This window comes from Lepidochelys olivacea (genome assembly GCF_965140295.1).
Source record: "Lepidochelys olivacea isolate rLepOli2 genome assembly, chromosome: 6".
Lineage (NCBI taxonomy): Eukaryota > Metazoa > Chordata > Testudines > Cheloniidae > Lepidochelys > Lepidochelys olivacea.
Window position 1 is genome coordinate 72,520,613 of NC_140416.1, and position 23,476 is coordinate 72,544,088.

Genomic DNA, 23,476 nt, shown 5'->3' on the forward strand with positions numbered 1-23,476 from the left:
AGCAGTTGTGTTCCAGTGGAGTCCCGCAGGATCGGTTCCTGAACCTATGCTATTTAACTTTTTTACCAATGACCCGGAAGAAAGCACGAAATCACCACCAATAAAGTTGGCAGATGACATAAAAATTGGGGGAGTGGTAAATAATTTAAGAGGACAGGTCACTGATTCAGAGTGATCTGGTCTGTTTGGTAGACTAGGTGAAGGCAAACAATATACATTTTAATATAGTTAAATGTAAATATATACACCTAGGAACAAAGAATGTACCAAATACTTATAGGATGAAGGACTCTCTCCTGGAAAGCAGTGACTCTGAAAAACATTTGGGAGTCAGGATGGACTCAGCTGAACACAAGCTTCCACTGTGACACAGTGGTCAAAAAAGCTAATGCGATCCAGGGATTCATAAACACAGGAGTCTTGAGTAGAGAGGATTATTCTGCCTCTATGTTTCACGCTGGAATACTGTGTCCCGTTCTGGTGCTCACAATTCAAGAAGATGTTGATAAACTGGAGAGGGTTCAGAGAAAAGCCACGAGAATGATTAAAGTATTAAAAAATATGCCTTATAGTGACTATTTAGCTTAACAAAGAGAAGGTTAAAAGTGACTTGATTAAAGTGTAAGTATATATATGGGGAACAAATATTTAATAATGAGCTCTTCAGTATAGGAGAGAAAAGGTTTAACATGATCCTATCGCTGGAAGTTGGAGCTAGACAAATTCTGATGGAAATAAGGTGTACATTTATAACCACTGAAACAATTTACCAAGAGTTGTGGTGGATTCTCCATCACTGATAATTTTTAAAATCAAGATTGGATGTTTGTCTAAAAGTATGCTGCAGGAATTATTTTGGGGAAGGTCTATGACCAGTGTTTTGCAGGAGGTCAAAGTAGATACCTCCCAATGGTCCCTTATGGTCATGGAATCTATGTTTTTTTGTTTGGTTGTTTTTTTTAAAAGGTGGGGGGGACTGTTTCAGATTTTGCTTCGGCCTCCCCAAAAATCTCTCTGCACCCCTGATAATACTTTTCTACCTCTCAGAGATGCTGGGAGGATTAATAATATATGAATACTTGAAAAAAAAAAAAGAGAGTAAGACCGTGAGCACCATAGAAATGCCTAGACATAATCTGAAAACATACTCAGCCATTAGGATGGTGGGACCGTTAGTTACTGATGCATAAATGGTTTGTTCCACAGTGACTATCTTTTTCTTAAGTCTTTTGGAAAAACTCTGACACCAGCAGGCATACCCTATAGTAGTGATTTGGAAGCTTCCCCATGAGGCAGATACCACCTTTATGGCTCACCGAACCATTACTGATAACTGTGAATTTTTCTGATACAAGCTACTATTCATCTTGATAAAGTTTGAATTGAAACTAGCAGAGGAGACACAAATGGCTATTTGAATATGGCCTTGTGCTAGGTTCAGAAGCTTGGGGTTCATTAACTGGCAGCATTCACAGTTAGTAGGTTCTTTAGAACGATCCCAAGGATTCTGTAGCTCTCCTTGAGGAGTGGGTGGGTGTGTCTCTCTCTCTCGATATGAGGAAGACTTTGAAGCTTTTTCCTACAATAGCACAAGGGAAAAACAAAAACAAAGGGAGACTGACATCTTCAAGTGAAGAACAACACTGAAATCTATGTGGATCACAAGGATTGGTGGATTTGACTGTCTAGTCAAATCCTTCTCTCTTCACAACATGCAGGGAATGTATGTTACAAGTAGTGCTCAGAAAAGTTAGTTGTAATGAGATGTCTTCGGTAAGACAGCTTAGAGAATTGTAACAAACTACCACCACCTACAGGAAGCAAACAATAAAGCATGTTTACCTTTGCTCTATCAGACCATCCAAAAGATTGTACGGTCACATCAAGCCGCTTCATTAACATCCGACGACGACATTCATATTCACTGCAGAGGGCATCATTGATTTTTTCCAATCTTTCCTACGGCATTGCAATAAACAGGACAAATATTTGATTCCATTAAAATACACAAGGCCCCACAAGCTAACCTGCCTCACCAACAAAAATGTCTGTCAACAGTTGACCATCATGAAAAACCACTTAACAAAAATTAGGCTGTGACCAACTGCTACAATGTAAGTGAATATCTTCTACATGATTTTGTTACATTAATTTAAATCTATAAACAAACTAGTGTATGAAGTATTTCAACAGGAGGTCATAAAGGTATTATACCATTAAATCAAATTTAACACTGAACATTCACTAGTTTCAGAGTAACAGCCGAGTTAGTCTGTATTTGCAAAAAGAAAAGGAGTACTTGTGGCACCTTAGAGACTAACCAATTTATTTGAGCATGAGCTTTCGTGAGCTACAGCTCACTTCATCGGATGCATACTGTGGAAACTACAGAAGACATTATATACACAGAGACCATGAAACAATACCTCCTCCCACCCCGCTCTCCTGCTGGTAATAGCTTATCTAAAGTGATCATCAAGTTGGGCCATTTCCAGCACAAATCCAGGTTCTCTCACCCCCCCCCCCCCCACACACACACACACAAACTCACTCTCCTGCTGGTGATAGCCCATCCAAAGTGACCACTCTCTTTAAAATGTGTATGATGATCAAGGTGGGCCATTTCCAGCACAAATCCAGGTTTTCTCACCCCCCCCCCCGCCCCCCTCCAAAAACCACACACACAAACTCACTCTCCGGCTAGTAATAGGTATTGTTTCATGGTCTCTGTGTATATAATGTCTTCTGTAGTTTCCACAGTATGCATCCGATGAAGTGAGCTGTAGCTCACGAAAGCTCATGCTCAAATAAATTGGTTAGTCTCTAAGGTGCCACAAGTACTCCTTTTCTTTTTGTGAACATTCACTATCACACTACTTAAAATAGAAACTGCAAAACAAGTATGAAAAGCCAGAAAATAAGGTCACCAGCATTAATTTTGCCGATTATATGAAATAAGGGAAGTAAAATGGAGAGGGGTTTTACCATCTGATCAGGATTCAAAGGTGTTGTTAGCAGTGGTTTCCCCATGTGGGTATTTTTTACTTTTGAAAGAATGTCCTTGATCTGAAACAAAACACACAAACACACACACCCTTCTCAGAAAACAACTCATGCTCCCAAACGTACTTCAGCACAAGTTTTTACCAAAAATTGGTCCTATTATGCAGTGTTCATTATCTTCATATAAAATTAGACTAGGATATTTTAGCTTGCTAACATGCCTTGTAAGAGGAGCACTTAAATATTTTCATAGCAGGGACCACATCTTAACTGTCTCATGGATCACTTCCACTGTCAACTGCAATTATGTGGGCCACCCACAATCACATAATAGCCCTGTGACAACTTCGGCAGTTACTTACAGTGAAAATTAGAAGGAGTGAAATATTTATTGTATTTTAGCTATCTAATGCAATGTAGCAGCTGGAAACAAAGAAATCCAGCACCAAATGACCCATCAGTAATTGTGAAGTGAAATATTTTGGGAGCATATATGCTCATATATGAAGCTAAAGATAAACACTAGTATTAAAAGTAGTAGCTAATGATCTTGTCTTGCCACTTGTCTCTTAATCCCATTATTAGTTTTCTTCTGTATTCAATTCTACAGACTTATCTTCAGAGGTCTGACCAGCACCACCCCTGCTTACACTTCTGCCTTTAGTTTCTTATTTTCCCTTATGTTCTCTATGCTCTCCTCTACCTTCCTCAAAACTGCTCTAGCTGCATCATCCCTTTCATCATAGCAAACTGTTCCATACCACCTTGATATAAGCTTGCTCTTCATTCAGCTGTCTTCATGTGCAGTTCTTCAATTGGCCTCAAAGTCATGTAGAAATTATGTGGGTAGTTATTGAAATGTTTGATCCTTTATGCAGGATTCTGCGCATCTGAACAGTACGGTCCATAGCAAATTTAGGATGTGAACTTGGGATGCTTGGAGAAGGGACAATATCCTCTTTTTTTTTTTTTTTTTTTTTTAAAAACATACACAAAACTGTGGATGATTATTGTCCAGATAAACAAATGAAAATAAAGCTAGAACTGACGCAATTTTACACTCTATGAAGTATAAGAAAGGATGCCATTATAACCCTAGACCCAAGGCAAACCAACAGATCATTTCCTCAGGGCTGAAATTATCTGCATGTACACAGGCATTTGAAGAAGATACATGGTATAACGATAAATTCCAAATTCTCTTTCCACTAAAACTCCAACAATCTTAGACCTTTCTGTCAGAGGGTTGAGAGCTGCCATATTTTATATACATTATAGGATCTTTGCAATAATTGTTAAGAAGCTTTAGGCTGTCACTAGGAATCAAAATCTACAGCATCATCAATGCGTTAAGAAATCTATTTTAGTAGCAATATTTTTAAGTGAGTTAATTCTTTCCCGTTTTCCTTTTTTTAATATCTGATTCATGGTTTTATTTTTCTTGGTGTCAACAAAACCAAGAGGAAAATTTCTGTTCAGTATGTCTCATATATGAGTGTTTATATAGCCCGAGGAGAGCAAGAACCTTTCCCCCACTTTTCTTTTGGAAAACATGGTATTTTGTGTTTGTTTTCCCTTACGTCATCAGTGACACAGATAGAAGGCACTGAAGTAAGTTTCTTCAAACTGTGAGTTCGCCTTACAGACTGTTAACCAATAGCACACTGAAATGAATAGAAAACTGTCTGGAAAAACTTACTGCTTTGACTCCAGCACAAAATGGCCTGCTATACAGTGTAAGGTGATCCTCTGGTAGTTTAGAATCTCCTCTGCCACCCCCTCCCCAGTGCTGCTCACAATAAGACTGTGGATAAGAAAAGAGGACATGGCCAGTGCTTCCTTATGCCCCACTGATCCCCCATCTGCTATACTGGCTCCTTGAGGGCATCAGCAGCCTGCATAATTTACAGCCAACTTCAGACTTGTCCAAATTAACAGGGGTACCACTCTCGTGTATATCCATACCAGGATCAGGAGAATTTCAAAGCCATGTGTTCACACGCTAGCATGAGCTGCGCATTCCTTAGCCATAGCCAAGGGTCTGGCCACTGTGCCTGGATTTTAGTAAAACTATTTGTATACCATATCACAACATCTGCCTCAAAAGTCAAATTGGCTTAAATAAATACTATCATGGGATGTGAAAAATGGATTAACTAAAGTTAATAAATAGCAAAGTAACAACCTTTGTGGTGGCAGAGTTGGTGAACTGCAAGGATCGGTGGGAAGAGGGAATAGGAAGCACATTAAATGATCATTAGAAATGACACTAAAAGAAGTTGCACGCACACACACAGTTGGGGACAGAAATGTAATTTTAAATGCTCTAATAAGATCACAAAGAAGAGCAAAATGTATCGAAGTGAGATTCACTTAGGAAAAAATACAAACCCAGACATCCGACAGGAAAAAGAAAAAATATTATATCAATCTAAAACAAGCATAATGTGGGAAAGAAAACCTGGAAAGCTCTGATGCTGAAAGAGACCTAGAAACGAGAGTTAACAGCAAATCAGAGATGAATTTGCAATGGGATAGGGTTACTACACAAGGGGACTACAATTCTGGGCTCTATATCAAATAATTATTAGGAAGAAGCCATAAACACAGACAACACACAAAGGTAGACTACACCATACGCAATGAAACTAAGTAACAGACAATTTAAACATCAGAAAAAAAGTGTTCTCAAAGTGAGATGCCCCATTGTCTAGTTTCTTATGAACAAAAACTGTAAGATGTTCTAGAGGAAACAACCTTGTATTGGCGGGGAGATTAAACTGATGAGCTGTGAAAATTTCTCTAATTTCTATACCATACTTTTGTGAGTTTAAAAGAATACATACACACTTTCATCCAGAATCAACTTTATTAGTCAGCAACATTAATTTAAAAAGTAGCAACATTTTGGGTATGCCACATCAGCACCACAATCAACAGAGTCTGGGTGCGAGCAGCCACACTACAAAGCCATATGTAAGTTACTGTGTCCTCACGGGTGAGATGTGTCACTAGGACTTTTGGGGGAATATCCCATGGTTCTTTGTGCTGCTGCAAGCCGAACCACTCTGATCACTTCCCAGTGAGTTGTGGGAAAATTTGTTTGCTGTCTGGGCACACAGGGGAGTTTGGGAGCAGGCACTGGACAACTATCAGCACACACGTGCTTTAGCCTGTGTTCTCACTGCAAACTGGATGGGTTACCAGCCTGTATGAAAGCAGCTTACATGCTTTAGCCTACTGTCCCAAACAAGCCAGAAAGCCTGAATAGAAAGGACCAATAAACTCATGTCACAGGTATTTTGCATGTGGAACAGAAAGGGGTTAGCAGAAATACCCAGATAAGAGCCTAGGCTAACTCTACAGTGAAGACATACCCTTTAAAGCGAATTTAGAACCATGCATTATGAAAGCAACCTCAGCATATGGTTGTTGTGTACTTAAACATATGAGTAGATCAAAGTCTTAAAAGACAACTGATCCATCATAATTCCAGAAATCACAGTTGCAGGAGCACACATTTGACTAATTAAGAGATATTCTTCCAAAGTCACTGTCATCACTGTGCATTTTTAGGGCAATTCTGTGATTATTTGTATCCTCTAGTAAATGTTAGTCATTGAATCATTTGATCTGTTTTTCTACTGTTTAAAAAGACACAGCCAAGTTTCTGGATATTGTACTAAAATCTATTTAAAATATGCAGCTATCCTGTACCTACCAATTTAAAATCCCATGCATTATATCTGCTTTCTTCCTTTTATTTTTTTTAAGCCTGTAGCTCTTGGATAAGTTTTAAAAGTTCCATCTTCTAATACACACTGAGGTTTTTCTATACTATCTTATGAGAGACGGTAAGGATAGTTTTTCTTTCTGCCTGACCCCTTGTTCGTGAAAGTATTAGATTTGTATGTGCTCATCAGGGTTCTGATGCTTTGAAAAATCTGGCCCGAAGAGTTGAACTATAACATTAATTTATCTTACATTACACTGTAAACTCTTCCAGAAAAGGGACATTGATTTAAGGTATGTCTACACTTTGAGCTGTGGTGTGATTTTCAACTCGAGGAGCCATCCTTGCCCTAGCTTTTATCAAGCTAGCACACTAAAAACAGAATGTAGCTGTTGCAGCAGCAGGAGAGGCTAGATGCAGGAAAGGCTAGATCCTGCCATTACATTCTATTTTTAGCACACTAGCTTGATGAGAGCTAGCACAAGTATGACTCCTCAAACTGGGAATCACGCCCCACCTCGAAGGGCAGACTTACCCTTCACTATCTGTAAAGTGACACGTACATTTACAAAACAATCATATGAAAACCATTAGTATCAAACATTTTACATCCATTCTCTCCTTCCTCACCCCTTTTACCAGAAGCTTGTGTTGATGTGGTATTTGTCAGTCTTTAAAGACATTTTTTTGCTTGACTTTTATGCACGTCTACTCTGACCTGTTCAGTTATATAGTCTATAACAACAGAACACATCTGCCATGTTCTTTAATAACTATGTTGTTATGTTAAAGTGCATTATTCATTGTTAGACTGTAGGTTTAGTGAATGCCATATAAACATGCTTTTGAAAACTAGTCATGTTAAAGACAACATGCTAGCTTCAATTTAAAAAGTAAACTACAGAAAATGTAACTAAAACTCTTTTGTAAAAATAATGAAAACACAAGAAAGGAAAGTAACTCCCTCTTTTTTCAAATTTTAAATATTTTTTCAAAAGCTTTCGGTCATTCTTTAGTGTTTCATTTCATTGTCTACTACTTAAAGGATTTAGATCTTTTCTATCGTACACATTACCACAGTATATAAGGCAACACTTAGGTGAGAGAAGACATTTTAAAATCTTTATATTATTATTTCATATTGATGTTAGTCACTTTTTCTTTGTTCCTTTACAAACAGTTATTAAATTCACACAATCTTGCACGTGAGAAAAGTATGAACCACAGGATACTAAGTTCCTGTGACTCTCCTGGATGATCAGTGTTTATGCCAAAGTTGTGCTTCCTTTGTACTAAATGTCAATGTTTCTTCCTCAGTTTACCCCTCCAAGGCAAGTCTAGAGTAGGATAACATCCTGACAAGCAAACTTCAAGGTGCCCATACTAATTTTTCAACCTACCAACAGGAGTAAATAATTCTAGTATTGTGGTCACTGCAGCATTAAAAACTGACTTGATTCTTCACATTGTCTTAAATCAATGATACCTAGACAGAGGCTCGTGAGCCACAAGTGGCTCTTTAATATGTCTCTTGTGGCTCTTTGCAGCACATTATATTAAAATACTGTGTGATTTAATTATTGACCAGTCTAAGTTATTAACCAATCAGGATGCTTTTACTATGTTATTAACCAACTTTAGTTGATAAAATACTTGGTCAGCTATTTTACTATGAGAATTACACATAAAAAAACCTAAATATTTCCCATCATACTGTTATGAATTACACCTGAGAGGACACGCACACAACTGCTGCGGATTACACCTGAGAGGACACGCACAGTTCGGATCTAGGCTGAGGCACATAAACAAAGTCCACAACTGCAGAGTTCCCAAAAAACACTGAGTTTATTACGCTCGAGCGTGGTGCCCCCCTGCTAGCCAGGAGGGGACCCTGAATACAGGTTATACAAAGGTTATATACTTCTTAGCAAAGCATGTTGCCCTCGTGCATCGGAAACCTTAACCAATAAACAAACCCTTTTCTTATATACCACCTATCCCTGCTTGGTGCATTCCTCGTGCTAAACCAGTATGTTAATTACACAGTATGGTCCTAAAGCCATGCATCAGTAACTTTTATCATCAGGATGGGAGGCCTCACATCAAAGGCCAGGAGATAGGGAGTTAGAGACCGACAAAAAACCAGATACTGGGAGTCAAGGCAGGCTGGAGACAAGGAGGAGGATTTTCACAGGGATGCAGTATCTAATTATCACTCCTCCTGGTGCATGATGTGCTTGCTTTTAGACAATGGTGGGCCCCAAACCAAAATGGAGTCACATGTGCTAACTTTTCCTTAACAATACTGTTTAAATACAAATATATAGTACTACAGTAAATGAAACAATGAATTCACACTACTGCGGTTCTTTTGGGTAATGCTGACTACTAATTTGGCTCCTGAATCACTGAGGTCTGAGTATCACTGTCTTAAATAGTTTGGTAACGACTGCACCAGTTTGCCATAAGAAATGTAAATCCGAAGAGATATTTTCAACCTCTTCAAGTCCAAAATTTGTTCCACCATAAATGTTATAGTCACAGTGAAGAAAGCGGTTTGGATTTTATACTTATACTTATCTTTAAAATAATCTGAGACATTATTAAAAACACAATCAACATTCTGATGTGCCATACCAAAATACAATGTGTGATCTGTCCCTTTGGCTTTGCAGCAGCAGTCTATCAAACACTATTCTCAGAACTACTCCCACAGCTACTGACAATGGTGATGAGGCTAGACAGAGAAAGAGCAGACATGTTGAAATACAGCAAACACATTTGAAAATTGGATAAAACCGATAAGAGTGTAAGTTTCTATTACAAATGACAAACATGAAATTGTAAGTTAATAATACAATTTTACATGGAACCAAATTAAGTCAAATGTAACAGACATTTGAAAATCCAAGAATTTATTTCAAGTGAACGATTACAAGCAACTAATACTAAGAAAGGCATAATCACGAATTCTAAAAAATTGCTTTTTGTTAAGAGACTAAGAAAATAAAGGCATCACTATTATCTTCCTAATGCTGCTCCCCCTACAGATATATGGAATTCCTTCTGATATGTCAAGATAAATTGTGAATCTGTGCCATTTAAAATTAAGCCCTGCGGTATAAAATCGAAGATGCATAAAGATTCTACAATATTTCTCAAGCACTAGGACAAGGAAAACTTTAATATAAAATGAGTACGTGAAGAAACATTTGCACATTAAATTCTTAATAGCAGCATGGAATATGCCACAATGGATTAATACACTCGTTTTGACACCTATAAAGACCCCAAAGCAAGCGTAGCTGGTATCAATTCACTGCTGAATTGGCAGGCATTTTGGAAGAGAAGTACGAAATGGTTTTCACATAAAAGAAAAGTTTGCACTGGAATCTTCTGTTTGTTTTAGTATCTGTTGTAACTCTCCATAAGTTACAGCAGTAACATTTTTATACATCCGTGCAGATGAAAGGATATCTTTTTGGAAAAAATAAACCTTCAAGTTTGCCAGATATGATAGACCTGGGAGCTGTAAGAGTCTGATGAATATTTGCTGGATCCTTATTTTTCCCCATTCTATACCTCAACATTCAGAATGAGAGGGTTTTTTTGTTTCAAAACTAGAGCAATATAGGCCCCCCCCCCGAGCTCCTCATGAATATCAGTCTTACATTGTATAACAATTTCACTGATGATATCAGACGTGGTGCGTGTCTTTTTATATATATATATATATATATATATATATATATATATATATATATAAAAATAAAAATGTATACGTGTACACACACAAATTTCAGTTCAGACTACAGGGCTTGTAGCAGCCTGCCTAACTACAAGATGAAATTGCTTATCCTGCATGCTCTTGCCTAGCCACCTCAGACAACCTCCCTTTTATGGCAGAATTATGAAATAATGTTTATTTGACATTAAATACTGCTCCATTTTATATATTTTTTAGCATATAGACCAAATGTAAATTTTAAAAGTGCTTATATTGATCTGCTGAAAAAACATGACAGGGACTAGTCAAGGGACATATAGAATTACACTTGATAATCAATTAGGAAGATGATTAATTTTATCTTCACATAATACCCATTGCTAAATTGAGTATTACTAGTGTGAAAGGGTTTTTCAAAGGCCTTTTCAGCTAAATTAGAATCTAGGATTCCTCTTTGAATTTTACAGTAAAACCAGCAGACGCAGTGCAGTTGTTAATGCTAAGTGAACCTGAATCAACTTCTAGTGAAGTGGTCTTTTAATGCTGTTGTACAAGTTTTCATCATGGCACACAAAAGTACATAGGAATGTTTAGTACTAGCAGCTGTGTGTGTACTAAACATTCAAAGTAATCAGTCTGAGCTGAAAATGTAGGTTTAAAATTATTTGCTTGAAAAAATTTCTTTTGTTGTCTCTTATAACTTTGACAACATGATTTAAGCAATCACACTAGGGATATGCCTGCACTGAAATTAGATACCATGGCTGGTCCATGCCAGTTGACTCAGGCTCACAGGGCAGTTTAATTGCAGTGTGGACGTTTAGACTCGGGTTCTGGGACCCTCCCACCTCATAAGCCCGAACCTGAACATTTGCACTGCAATTAAACAATCCCCGAGCCAAGCCCCACAAGCCCGAGTCAGCTGGCACAGGCCAGCCGCGGGTTTTTAAATCACTGTGTAGACATACTGTATGTGAGTTTTTTTTTAAATTTACAGAGGTCTGCTGGCTGGGCTACTTGCCCATAAATCTTATTGATCTTGAGAACTGGAGAGAAAACAGTTGATTAAAAAGAGATGGCAAATAAGTAGGGCTGTCGATTAATTGCAGTTACCTCACGGGTTTAACTCAAAAAAATTAATCGTGATCAATCAGTTTAAATCACACTTTTCAACAACAGAATACCAACTGAAATTTATTAAACAGTTTTGGATTTTTTCTACATTTTCAAATGTACTGCTTTTAATTACAACACAGCATACAAAGTGTACAGTGCTCACTTTATATTATTTATTACAAATATTTGCACTGTAAAAATTTTTAAAAAATAAATTTTTCAATTCACCTCATACAAGTACTATAGGGCAATCTCTCTCCTGAAAGTGCAATTTACAAATGTAGATTTTTTTTTGTTACATAACTGCACTCAAAAACAAAACGTAAAACTTTAGACTACAAATCCACTCAGTCCTACTCCTTTTTCAGCCAAACGCTAAGACAAACAAGTTTGTTTACATTTTCAGGAGATAATGTTGCCGGCTTCTTATTTACAACGTCACCTGAAAGTGAGAACAGGCATACACATGACACCTTTGTAGCCCGCATTGCAAGGCATTTTTGTGCCAGATATGCTGAAGATTCATATGTCACTTCACGCTTCAGCCACTATTCTAGAGGACATGCTTTCAAGCTGACAACACTCATTAAAAATAAAAAAAAAAAGTGTGTTAAATAAGTTTGTGACTCAACTCCTTGGGGGAGAATTGTATGTCTCCCTGTAGGGAGCCAGGGTGGTTTCCCTCCGAACCAGACAGTAAAGAGCCACCCTCTCAGCCTGAGTGGGCGGGGCCAGATCAAGCTTACGCCAATCCCCGGAAGGGGAGGGGTGGGACAGGAAGTACAAAGGGCGGGGCCCTTTGCCCAGTGAGGGCAGCACCAGGGAAGGAGACAGACACAGGCTGCTCCCTCATGATCCTGCTGCCAACCCAGGAGGAACCTGACCAGGAGGAAGGCCTGTGGCGACCAGGACTGCCAGCCACTGAGTACCCGGAGGACCTGGAGGGGCCTGGCTGTAGCCCAGGCCAGCGTCAGTCCAACACAGAGAAGGAGCTGGAGCTGCCAGCAGCGGAATACCCGGACGAGCTGGAGGGACCGGAGAGACCCACTTGAGAGACTGGGTAGGAACTAGCCCAGGGGCAGAACTGCACCGTGTGGTGGGTGTATTTGGTCAGCGGGGCGCGGATGGCCCCCTGCTGACCAAGCAGCAGGACCTTCGCCTCCCGCCACTGTCAGAGCTCTGGGCTGGAACGCAGTGGAGTTGGGTGGGCCTGCGTTCCCCTACCCCGGCCAACCTGCCTTGGGTAGCAAAACTGCACGCTACCAACCCATACCAGCGCTCCCCTGCCTGAGGGGCGCGCTGCAGACTCGTGCCGGTGCTCCCCTGCCAGCACACCTTTCCCACTAATTCCCCAGTGCCCGAAAGGTGTGACTAAGGCCTGCCAGTGGGACCATAGCTCTCCATCGTCCCCTAGGGGCTTGGAGGACCGACTGAAACCTGTCACACTCCCCATATATTTCATGTTATGGTAGTCTCAGATGATGACCCAGCACATGTTCGTTTTAAGAACACTTTCACTCCAGATTTGGCAAAATGCAAAGAAGGTACCAATGTAGATTTCTAAAGATAGCTACAGCACTTCACCTAGGTTTAAGAATCTGAAGCGCCTTCCAAAATCTCAGAGGGATGAGGTGTAGCACATGCTTTCAGAAGTCTTAAAAGAACAACACACTGCAGCGGAAACTACGGAAGACAAACCACAAAAAAAGAAAACCAACCTTCTGCTGGTGGCATCTGACTCAGATGATGAAAATGCATCAGCGTGTACTGCTTTGGATCATTATCAAGCAGAACCCATCATCAGTATGGAAGCATGTCCTCTGGAATTGTGGTTGAAGCATGAAGGGACATATGAATCTTTAGTGCATCTGGCACGTAAGTATCTTGTGATGCCAGCTACAACAGTGCCATGCAAACTCACTTTCAGGTGACATTGTAAACAAGCAGTGGGCAGCATTATCTCCTGCAAATGTAAACAAACTTGTCTGTCTGATCGATTGGCTGAACAAGAAGTAGGACTGAGTGGACTTGTAGAATTATGTACAAAAAATAACTGCATTCACAAATAAAACAGTGTAAAACTTTAATGATAAAGAGATTGCACTGCAGTACTTGTATCAGGTGAATTAAATACTATTTCTTTTGTTTCTTTTTTACAATGCAAACATTTGTAATAAAATATAAAGTGAGCACTGTACACTTTGTATTCTGTGTTGTAATTGAAATCAATATATTTGAAAATATGGAAAACATCCAAAAATATTTAAATAAATGGTATTCTATTATTAACAGTGCGATTAATTGCAATTAATGTTTTCAATCACTTGACAGCCCTACAAGTAAGCCTAATTAGGCTACTGTGTCTGTTATTCGCAAAGATTTTGAAAAATGGGTCAATATCTTGATTTACTTATGTAATCTAGCCTGTTGTACAACCACGTCCTTGAAAACAATAGAAAAGTTACATGGCTGAAAGAATACTTTGATTTGTGGGATTCAGGGATTTAAAATGCAAGGCGTTACCAGTCTCACCATACTAATACAATATCTTTTGCATTTGCAGCATTTGAGACCAATACTGGCAGCCGAAATAAAAGCATACATCCTTCTGAAATAATAATTCCCATTTTACAATAAGACAATCATGACAGTCTGGGAAATGCGTCTATGTGAAATCTGTGAATTTGGGTTGATTCTATGAAATTGCTCTATCACTGAACAAGTCATTTGTTACCTGTGCTAGTGTCACATATCTCAGGGCTCAGGAACAAGAGAGTCATTAAAACTGAATAGCCTTCCCTTCAAATGGGAGCACTTTAAAACAATGGGATGTCTGCAGTCTAGGGGAAAGCCAGTTCTACCCAGGTTGTCTAGAGAGCAGTGGTTCTCAAAGCCGATCCGCTGCTTCTTCAGGGAAAGCCCCTGGCGGACCAGACTGGTTTGTTTACCTGCCGCATCCACAGGTTCAGGCGATTGCGGTTCCCAGTGGCTGCAGTTCGCCGCTCCAGGCCAATGGGGGCCGCAGGAAGCGGTGTGGGCCAAGGGACGTGCTGGCCGCCCTTCCCGCATCCCCCATTGGCCTGGAGCGGCGAACTGTGGCCACTGGGAGCCGCGATCGGCCGAACCTGCGGACACGGCAGGTAAACAAACCGGTCCAGCCCGCTAGGGGCTTTCCCTGAACAAGCGGCGGACCGGCTTTGAGAACCACTGCTCTAGAGGAGAAGGGGTTGATCAGTTGAAAATCCACAGCAGAAAAGAAGGAACAAAGAATCATAGACTTTAAGGTCAGAAGGGACCATTATGATAGTCTAGTCTGACCTCCTGCACAATGCAGGCCACAGAATCTAACCCACCCACTCCTGTAACAAACCCCTAACGTATGTCTGAACTATTGAAGTCCTCAAATCATGTTTTTTTTAAAGACTTCAAGGTGCACAGAATCATCCAGCAAGTGACCCGTGCCCCACGCTTCAGAGGAAGGCGAAAACCCCCCAGGGCCTCTGTCAATCTGCCCTGGAGGAAAATTCCTTAACGACCCCAAATATGGCGATCAGCTAAACCCTGAGCATGTGGGCAAGACTCACCAGCCAGACACCCAAGAAAGAACTCTCTGTAGTAACTCAGATCCCACCCAGCAACGCATCCAGGGGAGGCAATGGTCTTGGGAGAGCAGAGTGCTTGGAGCATTGTAGACAATGCTCAGAGGGAGGGGAAAAACATGGTGTTAGAACTTCCTTTTCTTTTTTTTAAATACAGACTCTAGGTAACAAAGGTTCTTTGAAGAGGGAGAACCTTTAAACCACTGGTTCTGAACAAGGTAAAGGGAGGTTGTTGCAGTAGTGAGAGGAGATTCTCCTGGACCCCATTTTCCCATCTCAAGCTTCTTTTCCTGATCAGGGAAAGGACCTGGGACCCCAGAAGGAACTCACCAAAAGCCAAACAACACTCAAGAGTGGAGAGGACTCTGAGGGATGGAAATGCATACTGGTGTTCCTTTTAACACTTAATCATTTTAAATTATTTTTTAAAAATGATATAAGAAACTAAAGCCTATTCTATATTCTACAGCACAGAAGTCAATTTAGAATCAAACAAGTTAGAACTTGGTGGGGTAAAGTCTCAAACGGTTTTCCTTAAGTTGTTTGGTGAAGTGGCTAACTTAGGTTAGTCAGGCTCTTTCAGGCAATTCCACAATTCACAGAATGGCATTCACGAAGTAAGTACTTGTAAATATTTTCAAACCAAGAAATAAAAGTGGAGGTTTGATATCATCTTCGCATAAACACACATACATACATATTTGGATCACTACTTATTCAAATAAATTTTGCACAACCAGTTATGTGCACCTAACATAAAAACTTTCCCCCTTTACTACTTAAAATGACTTGCATTGCGTATCAGGAAAATTAGTACACTACTTCACCTTGTCCCACAAAGCTATAGACTGAAAAGTCTACATCACCAGGTACAAAGCACATCTCATTGTGAGTGCAGCACACGTATTTAACATAGTAATGGAAATGGGTTAGTGTAAAACAGTTACATATAGTTTAGAGAGTGTTAAACTATTTTCAAAACCAGAATACCTTTGTGCTAGTTGGACAGGACTTTAATGAACTAGAAGGTTGGGTCTCACACTTAAGTCATATAGTAAAAGAATATTTAAAAAGATTAAAAATTCTGTACCTTTGACTCCACATTGCTTAACAAGAGAGGAATGTCAGAAGATGATGACTTTGATAGGCCCAGCGCGTCACAGAGAGTTTGTACTTCCTGATAGATTTCGTTATTCTTTTCCAAATGAGAACTTTTAAGTTGCTTGCTGTGCAATATTTGTAAAGCTTGAAGCTCTGTACTTAAAAATACTAGAGAGAAAAAGTGTTATAATAGCATCTTTAAGACATCTTGAATATTTTTGTGCCGGTATTCTCATAGTAAATAAAACGTACTGTAATACAAACGTATCAGAAAAGAAGTAGGCAGAATGAAAAATGTCAATGAGCTACTACTTTATACAAACGTATTAGAGTTATAAGCATGTAACTGATTGGTACTCAGTTTTTTGGGAAGAGGCCTACTTCCTTCCTGACAAAGACCACCAATATAATTCTGTTTTTCTCTAATATGGGATTTTCTTATACATTTTTCAGATTCATCAAAAAAGAGTTATATTTCCTCTAAAAACCCTCAAAATATTGCCCTTATATGTGGAACTGGCAATGCCACCTATTAAGATTGCCTAACATGTCATATTACACAACCCCGTTTTCAGTTGTTTATAAAACTTTGCCAAACTTTAATCGGCTGGGCTGAAATTTTTCAAGGTGGCTTCAAAAGTCATGAAAGGTCACAACTGAGGTTGCCTATGTGATGTCATTAAAGACTGTATCATAATCTATACAGCATGAATTAAGGTTGACAGACAAGCTAATTTCTAGCATTTCCTAACTTTTGAGCACTTGACTTTGCAACCTCAGGCCTGGTCTACACTTAAGTTACAAGTTAAGTCATAGTCGATCCTCTATATCCAACCAGTTGAAGCCCAGTGATATGTGTGTGGAGGGGAAGCTTGCAGTGCCAGTGTCCTTGTCCAGACAGTCCCTTGGGTTCCTTACCCCAATGTATCTCCCTGTCCCAGAGGTCCAGTTCTCGTCCCCTTTACATTTGAGTCAGGCAGTTTCTTCCTCCACGCTACCTAGGTGCCAGCAGGGAGGTCACTGAGAGCACAGGTGAGACAGACTCCTTTCTCTCAGTTCCACTGCCATACCTAACTCGAAGCAGCTGTTACAGGGAAGAAGCTGGACTTTCCCTGGATCTCCAGGGTGGAGCATGTGCAGTTATTCTGTTGGGATGGCACAGGTACTTTCTGGTGACACACAGGAACTGTGAATGGCTGCAGCATGCTCAGTGCTGATGGAATCTCCAGAGATCTTAGCTACTTTAATCTCAGCTAAAGCACTCACATGCAGATGCACAAGCAACATTTATGCTGGTATTTTCTAACTTTTGCATGCTTGACTTTGAAAAGTTAATGATCTTTTAACATGGTTTTTGGTGTGTAATATAATTAGCAGCCAGAAAACAGCGTATTCTGACACTCAGAATGGGGGAGGTGGAGCATCACTGATGTTAAAAAACTAGTATTTTCTATGCCACTTGAACCCTGAAGTCTACTGGGTGTTCTTAATTACTGCACAAAACTCCCATTGAGTTATACTTATAGATCAAGGGCTACAGAACATAACTGTGAAGACAAATATGAGGCAAAAGAAATATCAACACTGAAGACAGTGGAAGATAAGCAACCAAAAACGTGAAACAAACTATGATGTTAGAGAAGATAAATATGCAAAAGATTAAAGAAGACAAAGAGCTTACAAAAAGTAAATATTATTGCAAGAGTGAAAATTGTTGCAACTTACACAGGAGTTTAAGACAATCCTCTTTCTTTTTTAACCTGTCCTTAATGTCTCCAGACACAAGTGTTGAATACGGACAAGCCATTTCTTTTAAAAAACCACTAATCTCAAGCTGGAAACTCTCTACATCTTCCCCACCTTAAGAAAATAAGAAAAAAAAATCCACTACAAAATTCAGCAGTTTTTTTTTATTTTAAACTCAAATTTGTTATTAAGAAAAATTAATTATAATTACAAGTTTAAACATAACATATTAGTTTATGACCAATTCAATAGGACTTTATCTTAAATTAAAAACGGAGTCCTATGCATAAATAAGCAAGAATTTTAAATTAGAAGAAACCATAACACCTTCATATTTCAAAACCAGAAGACAATACTATAATGATCCCCCAACGCAAGGAACCAACGCAATCAGTTGAAGTGGACTAGTAGTTTACATCGAGTGTAAGGTGAGTGGGATAGGCTTTATTTTCCCTTCAAACCATAACATGGGTGTCATTTTTATATCAAAAATCATAGATCATAGTTAAGGCCCTGCCAAATTCACGGTCCATTTCACGGTCATAGGGTTTTTAAAATAGTAAATTTCATGATTTCAACTATTTAAATCTGAAATTTCACAGTGTTGTAATTGTAGGGGTCCTGACCCCAAAAGGAGTTATGGCGGGGAGATCGCAATACTGCTACTCTTACTTCTGCACTGCTACTGGCAGCAGTGCTGCCTTCAGAGCTGGGGAGCTGGAGAGTGGCAGCTGGTGGCTGGGAGCCCAGCTCTGAAGGCAGAGCCACTGCCAACAGCAGCGCAGAAGAAAGGGTGGCATGGTATAGTATTGCCACCCTTACTTCTGCACCACTGCTGCCGGGTCGCTGCCTTCAGTGCTGGGCACCTGGCCAACTGCTACTACTCTCCGGCCACCCAGCTCTGAAGGCAGTGCAGAAGTAAGGGTGGCAATACCGCAACCCCCCTAAAATAATTTTGTGACTCCCCTGCAACTCTCTTTTGGGTCAGAAATCCCAATTTGAGAAATGCTGGGCCTCCCCCATGAAATCTAATCTTTTGTGTGCTTTTACCCTATACTATACAGATTTCACAGGGGGAGACCAGATTTCACAGTCTGTGACGCGTTTTTTGTGGCTGTGAATTTGGTAGGGCACTAATCGTAGTAATAGGATGAAATTTAATAGTGCAAAGTGGAAGGTCATGCAATTAGGAACGAACAACAGAAATTTTTCCTATAAACTGGGGATTTAATTGGAAGTGACAGAGGACGAGAAAGACCGAGGTCTACTGATTGATCACAGGACCAAAGAAGGGCTACTAGCATGATCGGAGGAATGGAAAGCCAACCTTATGATAGGAGATTCAAAGAGCTTTGCTTGTTCAGCCTAACCCAGTGGTTTTCAACCTGTGGTCCGCAGACCTCAGGGGGTCCGCAGACTCTAAAATTTCCAAAGGGGTCTGCATCTCCATTTGAAATTTTTTAGGGGTCTGAAAATGCAAAAAAGGTTGAAAACCACTAGCCTAATCAAAAGAAGGCTGACTTTCTCTATAAATACATGTATTTAATGATTTTTTCTAACAAATGGACATATACTGGCCATCAATAAATTTAGGCTTGAAATTAGGTAAAGGTTTCTAATCATCAGAGGAGTTAAGTTCTGGAACACCCTTCCAAGGGGGGTAGTGGAGGTAAAAAAACCTAACTGACTTCAAGGCTGAGCTTGATAAGTTTATGGAGGGTAGTATGAGAAAAGGAGTACTTGTGGCACTTTAGAGACTAACAAATTTGAGCATAAGCTTTCGTGAGCTACAGCTCACTTCATCGGATGCACCTGCCTACAATGGCATATAGACAATCTGCGACTGCTAGTAGCAAATATCTCCAACAGTCCATGGGACACTAAATGGGGAGGGCTCTGACTTATTACAGGAAATTCTTTCCCAGCTGGCTGGCTGGTGGGTTTTGCCCACATGCTTGGGGTGTAACGGACCACCTTACTTGGTGTCAGAAAGGAATTTTCCCCAGGTCACACTGGTAGAGAACCCAGGGGTTTTCACCTTCCTCTGCAGCACGGGGCATGTATCACTTGCATGTTTAAACTAGCATAAATGGTGGATGCTCTATAATGGAGGAGTCTCATGATTTGAAGACTTCAGTAACTCAGGCAGTGATTACAGGTCTATTACAGGAGTGGGCAGAAGAGGTCAGTGGCCTGCAACGTGCAGAAGGTCATACTAGATGATCATGATGGTCCCTTCTGGCATTAATGTCTATGAGTCTACCTCGTGGGATGTTTTCACATAAAGAAGTTATGGAGGGAAAACTTAACTAAATGAGGTACGTACATATTGCTTTACCATTTCAATCACAAAAATATAAAGTCTACAATCATTTGTAGGTTGTATGTGAATGTCTTTTTATAGTAAGATTTAAGAAAATTTTAAACAATTAAAAACAGAACACACCAACACATGAGTTTTACCCTTGGGTTTGTTCTTTACTACAACTATCTTACTCCTAAGCATCAATACTGTTTCTTTGACTAAGATTAAAAGGTTATTATTAAGCAAAATATAAATTATAAAAAATAAATAGTCTTAACCACTACATTATTTCAATAAATTAAAGTTCAAATTTTGTGGAAATACCAGCTGTTGAAGTGATGCTTTCTTCCAGGTCACACACTGATTTTATTTCAGAACTTAACCAAACACAAAGCTCAGAAAAGTCTGGTGAAGATAATCCATTTTCTACTGCTTTGCTAAGTGCTTCCTCCCCTAACAGGGGACCTTCATACCTGAACAGGGGGAAAAAAAAATTTGACAAATACAGCACCTGGATTTTAAATTTATTTTCATGTAAAATTGTTTCGCAGTTAGAAACTGGATTAATCCATTACAATTTTTTGAATCACTAAATTCATAATTCACATCTCTTACAAATTTTCCTAAATGTTAAATATTGTAAAAGAAATTATGCTGCACTAGTGTTGATCTTCTGACAATGCAGAAAGTATGCATGTGTTTAAATATCACAGATATGTAAAACCACTTAGACGTATTTATACTTTTATTTAAGATTTGGACTATGCTGAAGAGATTATAAATCAGGACACAATTTAAATGGACTTAGTCAATTTAAAAAAAATTGTAAAGAAAACTGTTTTACCTATTACTTCAAATTACTAGCAATGAAATAATTTGAAAATCAAATGTACTTCTCATTATTTATGCCCTGTTTACTTTTTGCATTTCCCTGAGTTTGGACAATGAAAATAAATGAAATCTCTTTCATTTTGCTCATAATATATTTCACTTTCAGGTTCCTGGTGCTGCAACCTTTGGGGTTCAGGTACTATAGGGAAATGTTTAAAAACAGTTCTCATTGCAATTTTTAAAATTACACTGTAAACTCATCCTTATTTTCATTTCTTCAAATCATTATCTCTAGCAGAGTTCAAAGAAGCTAGGCTTTTTCAGGATTGGCACATTCTATTGTTGTGGGATTCTGTTTTGACGAATTTCTGTACCAAGTAAAAGGCCCTGCTACATAGATTTCTCCTTTACTTCTTGCTTGGTCTCCTAATAGCATATAGGTGCTCAGACACCACATATATAGAACCTATATAGAACAGAAGAAATATCTTCATTGCCTTTTCATAATCTCATGCAAGCTAACAATGTTGGTCATTGTTTCTAGCTTTACAGACAGAGTGTTAGTGTAACTCTTCCATGAGATGTGCATCTGAGATCTCTATTTCATGATTACACTTGAGGGAGAAATAAATATATATAGTTTTCACTATCCTAATATGGTCAAACCCATCAAATGATTAACTCTAAATAGGAGTCAAATAGGTAGTAAAAGGTAAAGAAAGTCTTGCTTTTCCATAGAATATGATCTAAATCTATTTTCTATTAAACATCCAAGATCTTACCAATTTATGTGATTGTATTCTTGATAGTCACTTTATCACAAAAGGGTTATTTTGAAATCTTAAGGCCCAATTCTGAGAAGTGCACTGTATGTGCCTCTATGGAGCCCCACTGACTTCAATAGGGCTCCTCTTGGGTCCAAGTTTCCACCCACACGGAGCAACTTGCAGGATGGGTACCCTATACTCAGAACTATTCCCAACAAATGGAATGCAGTAGGACTTACTTTAAGGAAGACAAAGTTGAATGAATACATTGGAGAAAAACACACATCCACTACTTGTACCATTTAGCATTTATTGATTTCTAGTCTTCCAATAGTCATTTTGTGGAATCCTTTATCATGAGATAGATACATATATATAGTTTATTTTATTCCCACAGAAGTGTCACATGCTAGAGCACACTAGCCCTCTTCCCCTTTCAAAATAAGGTTCTGACAGGGTAAGCACAACACACAGATGAATTACCCAGATCTCCCAGGTTAACACACACGCACTATGGTTGACGAAGTCCCTGCACCCATCCCTCAAGCCTGTGTGCCCACTTCTCCCATACCCATCCCCACACCTTCCCCCCCCTTCCCCGCGGCCCCCTCCAGAGGATCGGTCCTTCCCAGGCCGGACCACAGCACCCCGACCCCCTTCTCACCCACCCTGCTGGGGGGGGGGAGAGGGGGCGCGCACAACTCTTTAAATCAACACAGACCGCTGGCCCCCCAGGATCCCCTTGGGGATGCTCCTTCCGCCGCAGTTTCCCCTTCTTCCCACTCTCGCTCCCCCCTCCCCTCAGGTCCCAGCTGGGGGGCCATTTCTCGGTGCCAGAGACACGCCGGGGCTGCCGCCCCCGTGTCGCTCCGAGTCCCGCCGGAGCAGCCCCAGTCGCAGGCGGACAGCGCCGGGGGAGGCCGGGCTGCTCACAAGGCTTCAGGGGCTGAAGCGAGGGACTGTGGCGCAGAGGATCCAGTGCGGGCTGCTGAAGTGGGGCAGCGGGGAGCGACTGTTACCCCGCCTCCCCTGCAAACGCGGCCCACGGAGCCTCTGCACAACGGGAACGGCGGACAGGCCCGGCGGCCGCGCCCCCCCCCACTCACCCCAAAGCCTCCAGCGCGTCTAGAACGTCGCTCTCCATTTTCAGCTCCTGCTCGCGCGCCCTCATGCTGCCGGCGCGGCCCCGCCGCCCCCAGACTCCGCCCCGTCCGGCTCCCGGCTTCACACAGGCCCCGCCCCGCACCGCACGGCCTCGGCTTCCCTCCTCGCGCCCACACAGGCCCCGCCCCGCACGGCCTCGGCTTCCCTCCTCGCGCCCACACAGGCCCCGCCCCGCACGGCCTCGGCTTCCCTCCTCGCGCCCACACAGGCCCCGCCCCTGCACGGCCTCGGCTTCCCTCCTCGCGCCCACACAGGCCCCGCCCCGCACGGCCTCGGCTTCCCTCCTCCCGCCCACACAGGCCCCGCCCCACACGGCCTCGGCTTCCCTCCTCGCGCCCACACAGGCCCCGCCCCGCACGGCCTCGGCTTCCCTCCTCGCGC

The 23,476-nt window shown here is 40.7% G+C and overlaps 1 protein-coding gene across 1 annotated transcript in view; it reads right to left on the reverse strand.

Moving 5' to 3' along the window:
* The window catches only part of FAM98B (family with sequence similarity 98 member B), a 46,759-nt gene extending 23,582 nt beyond the window's left edge, over positions 1 to 23,177 (reverse strand). The window contains exons 1-6 of the mRNA XM_084631235.1: positions 23,038 to 23,177; positions 20,658 to 20,806; positions 18,008 to 18,142; positions 16,272 to 16,450; positions 2,986 to 3,066; positions 1,843 to 1,959 (exon numbers count right to left, since the gene is read on the reverse strand). Of these exons, the coding sequence (XP_084487361.1) occupies positions 1,843 to 1,959; positions 2,986 to 3,066; positions 16,272 to 16,450; positions 18,008 to 18,142; positions 20,658 to 20,806; positions 23,038 to 23,102 (726 nt within the window). The 5' untranslated portion in view covers positions 23,103 to 23,177. The remainder of the gene's footprint in view (positions 1 to 1,842; positions 1,960 to 2,985; positions 3,067 to 16,271; positions 16,451 to 18,007; positions 18,143 to 20,657; positions 20,807 to 23,037) is intronic.
* Positions 23,178 to 23,476: the final 299 nt, after the last annotated feature.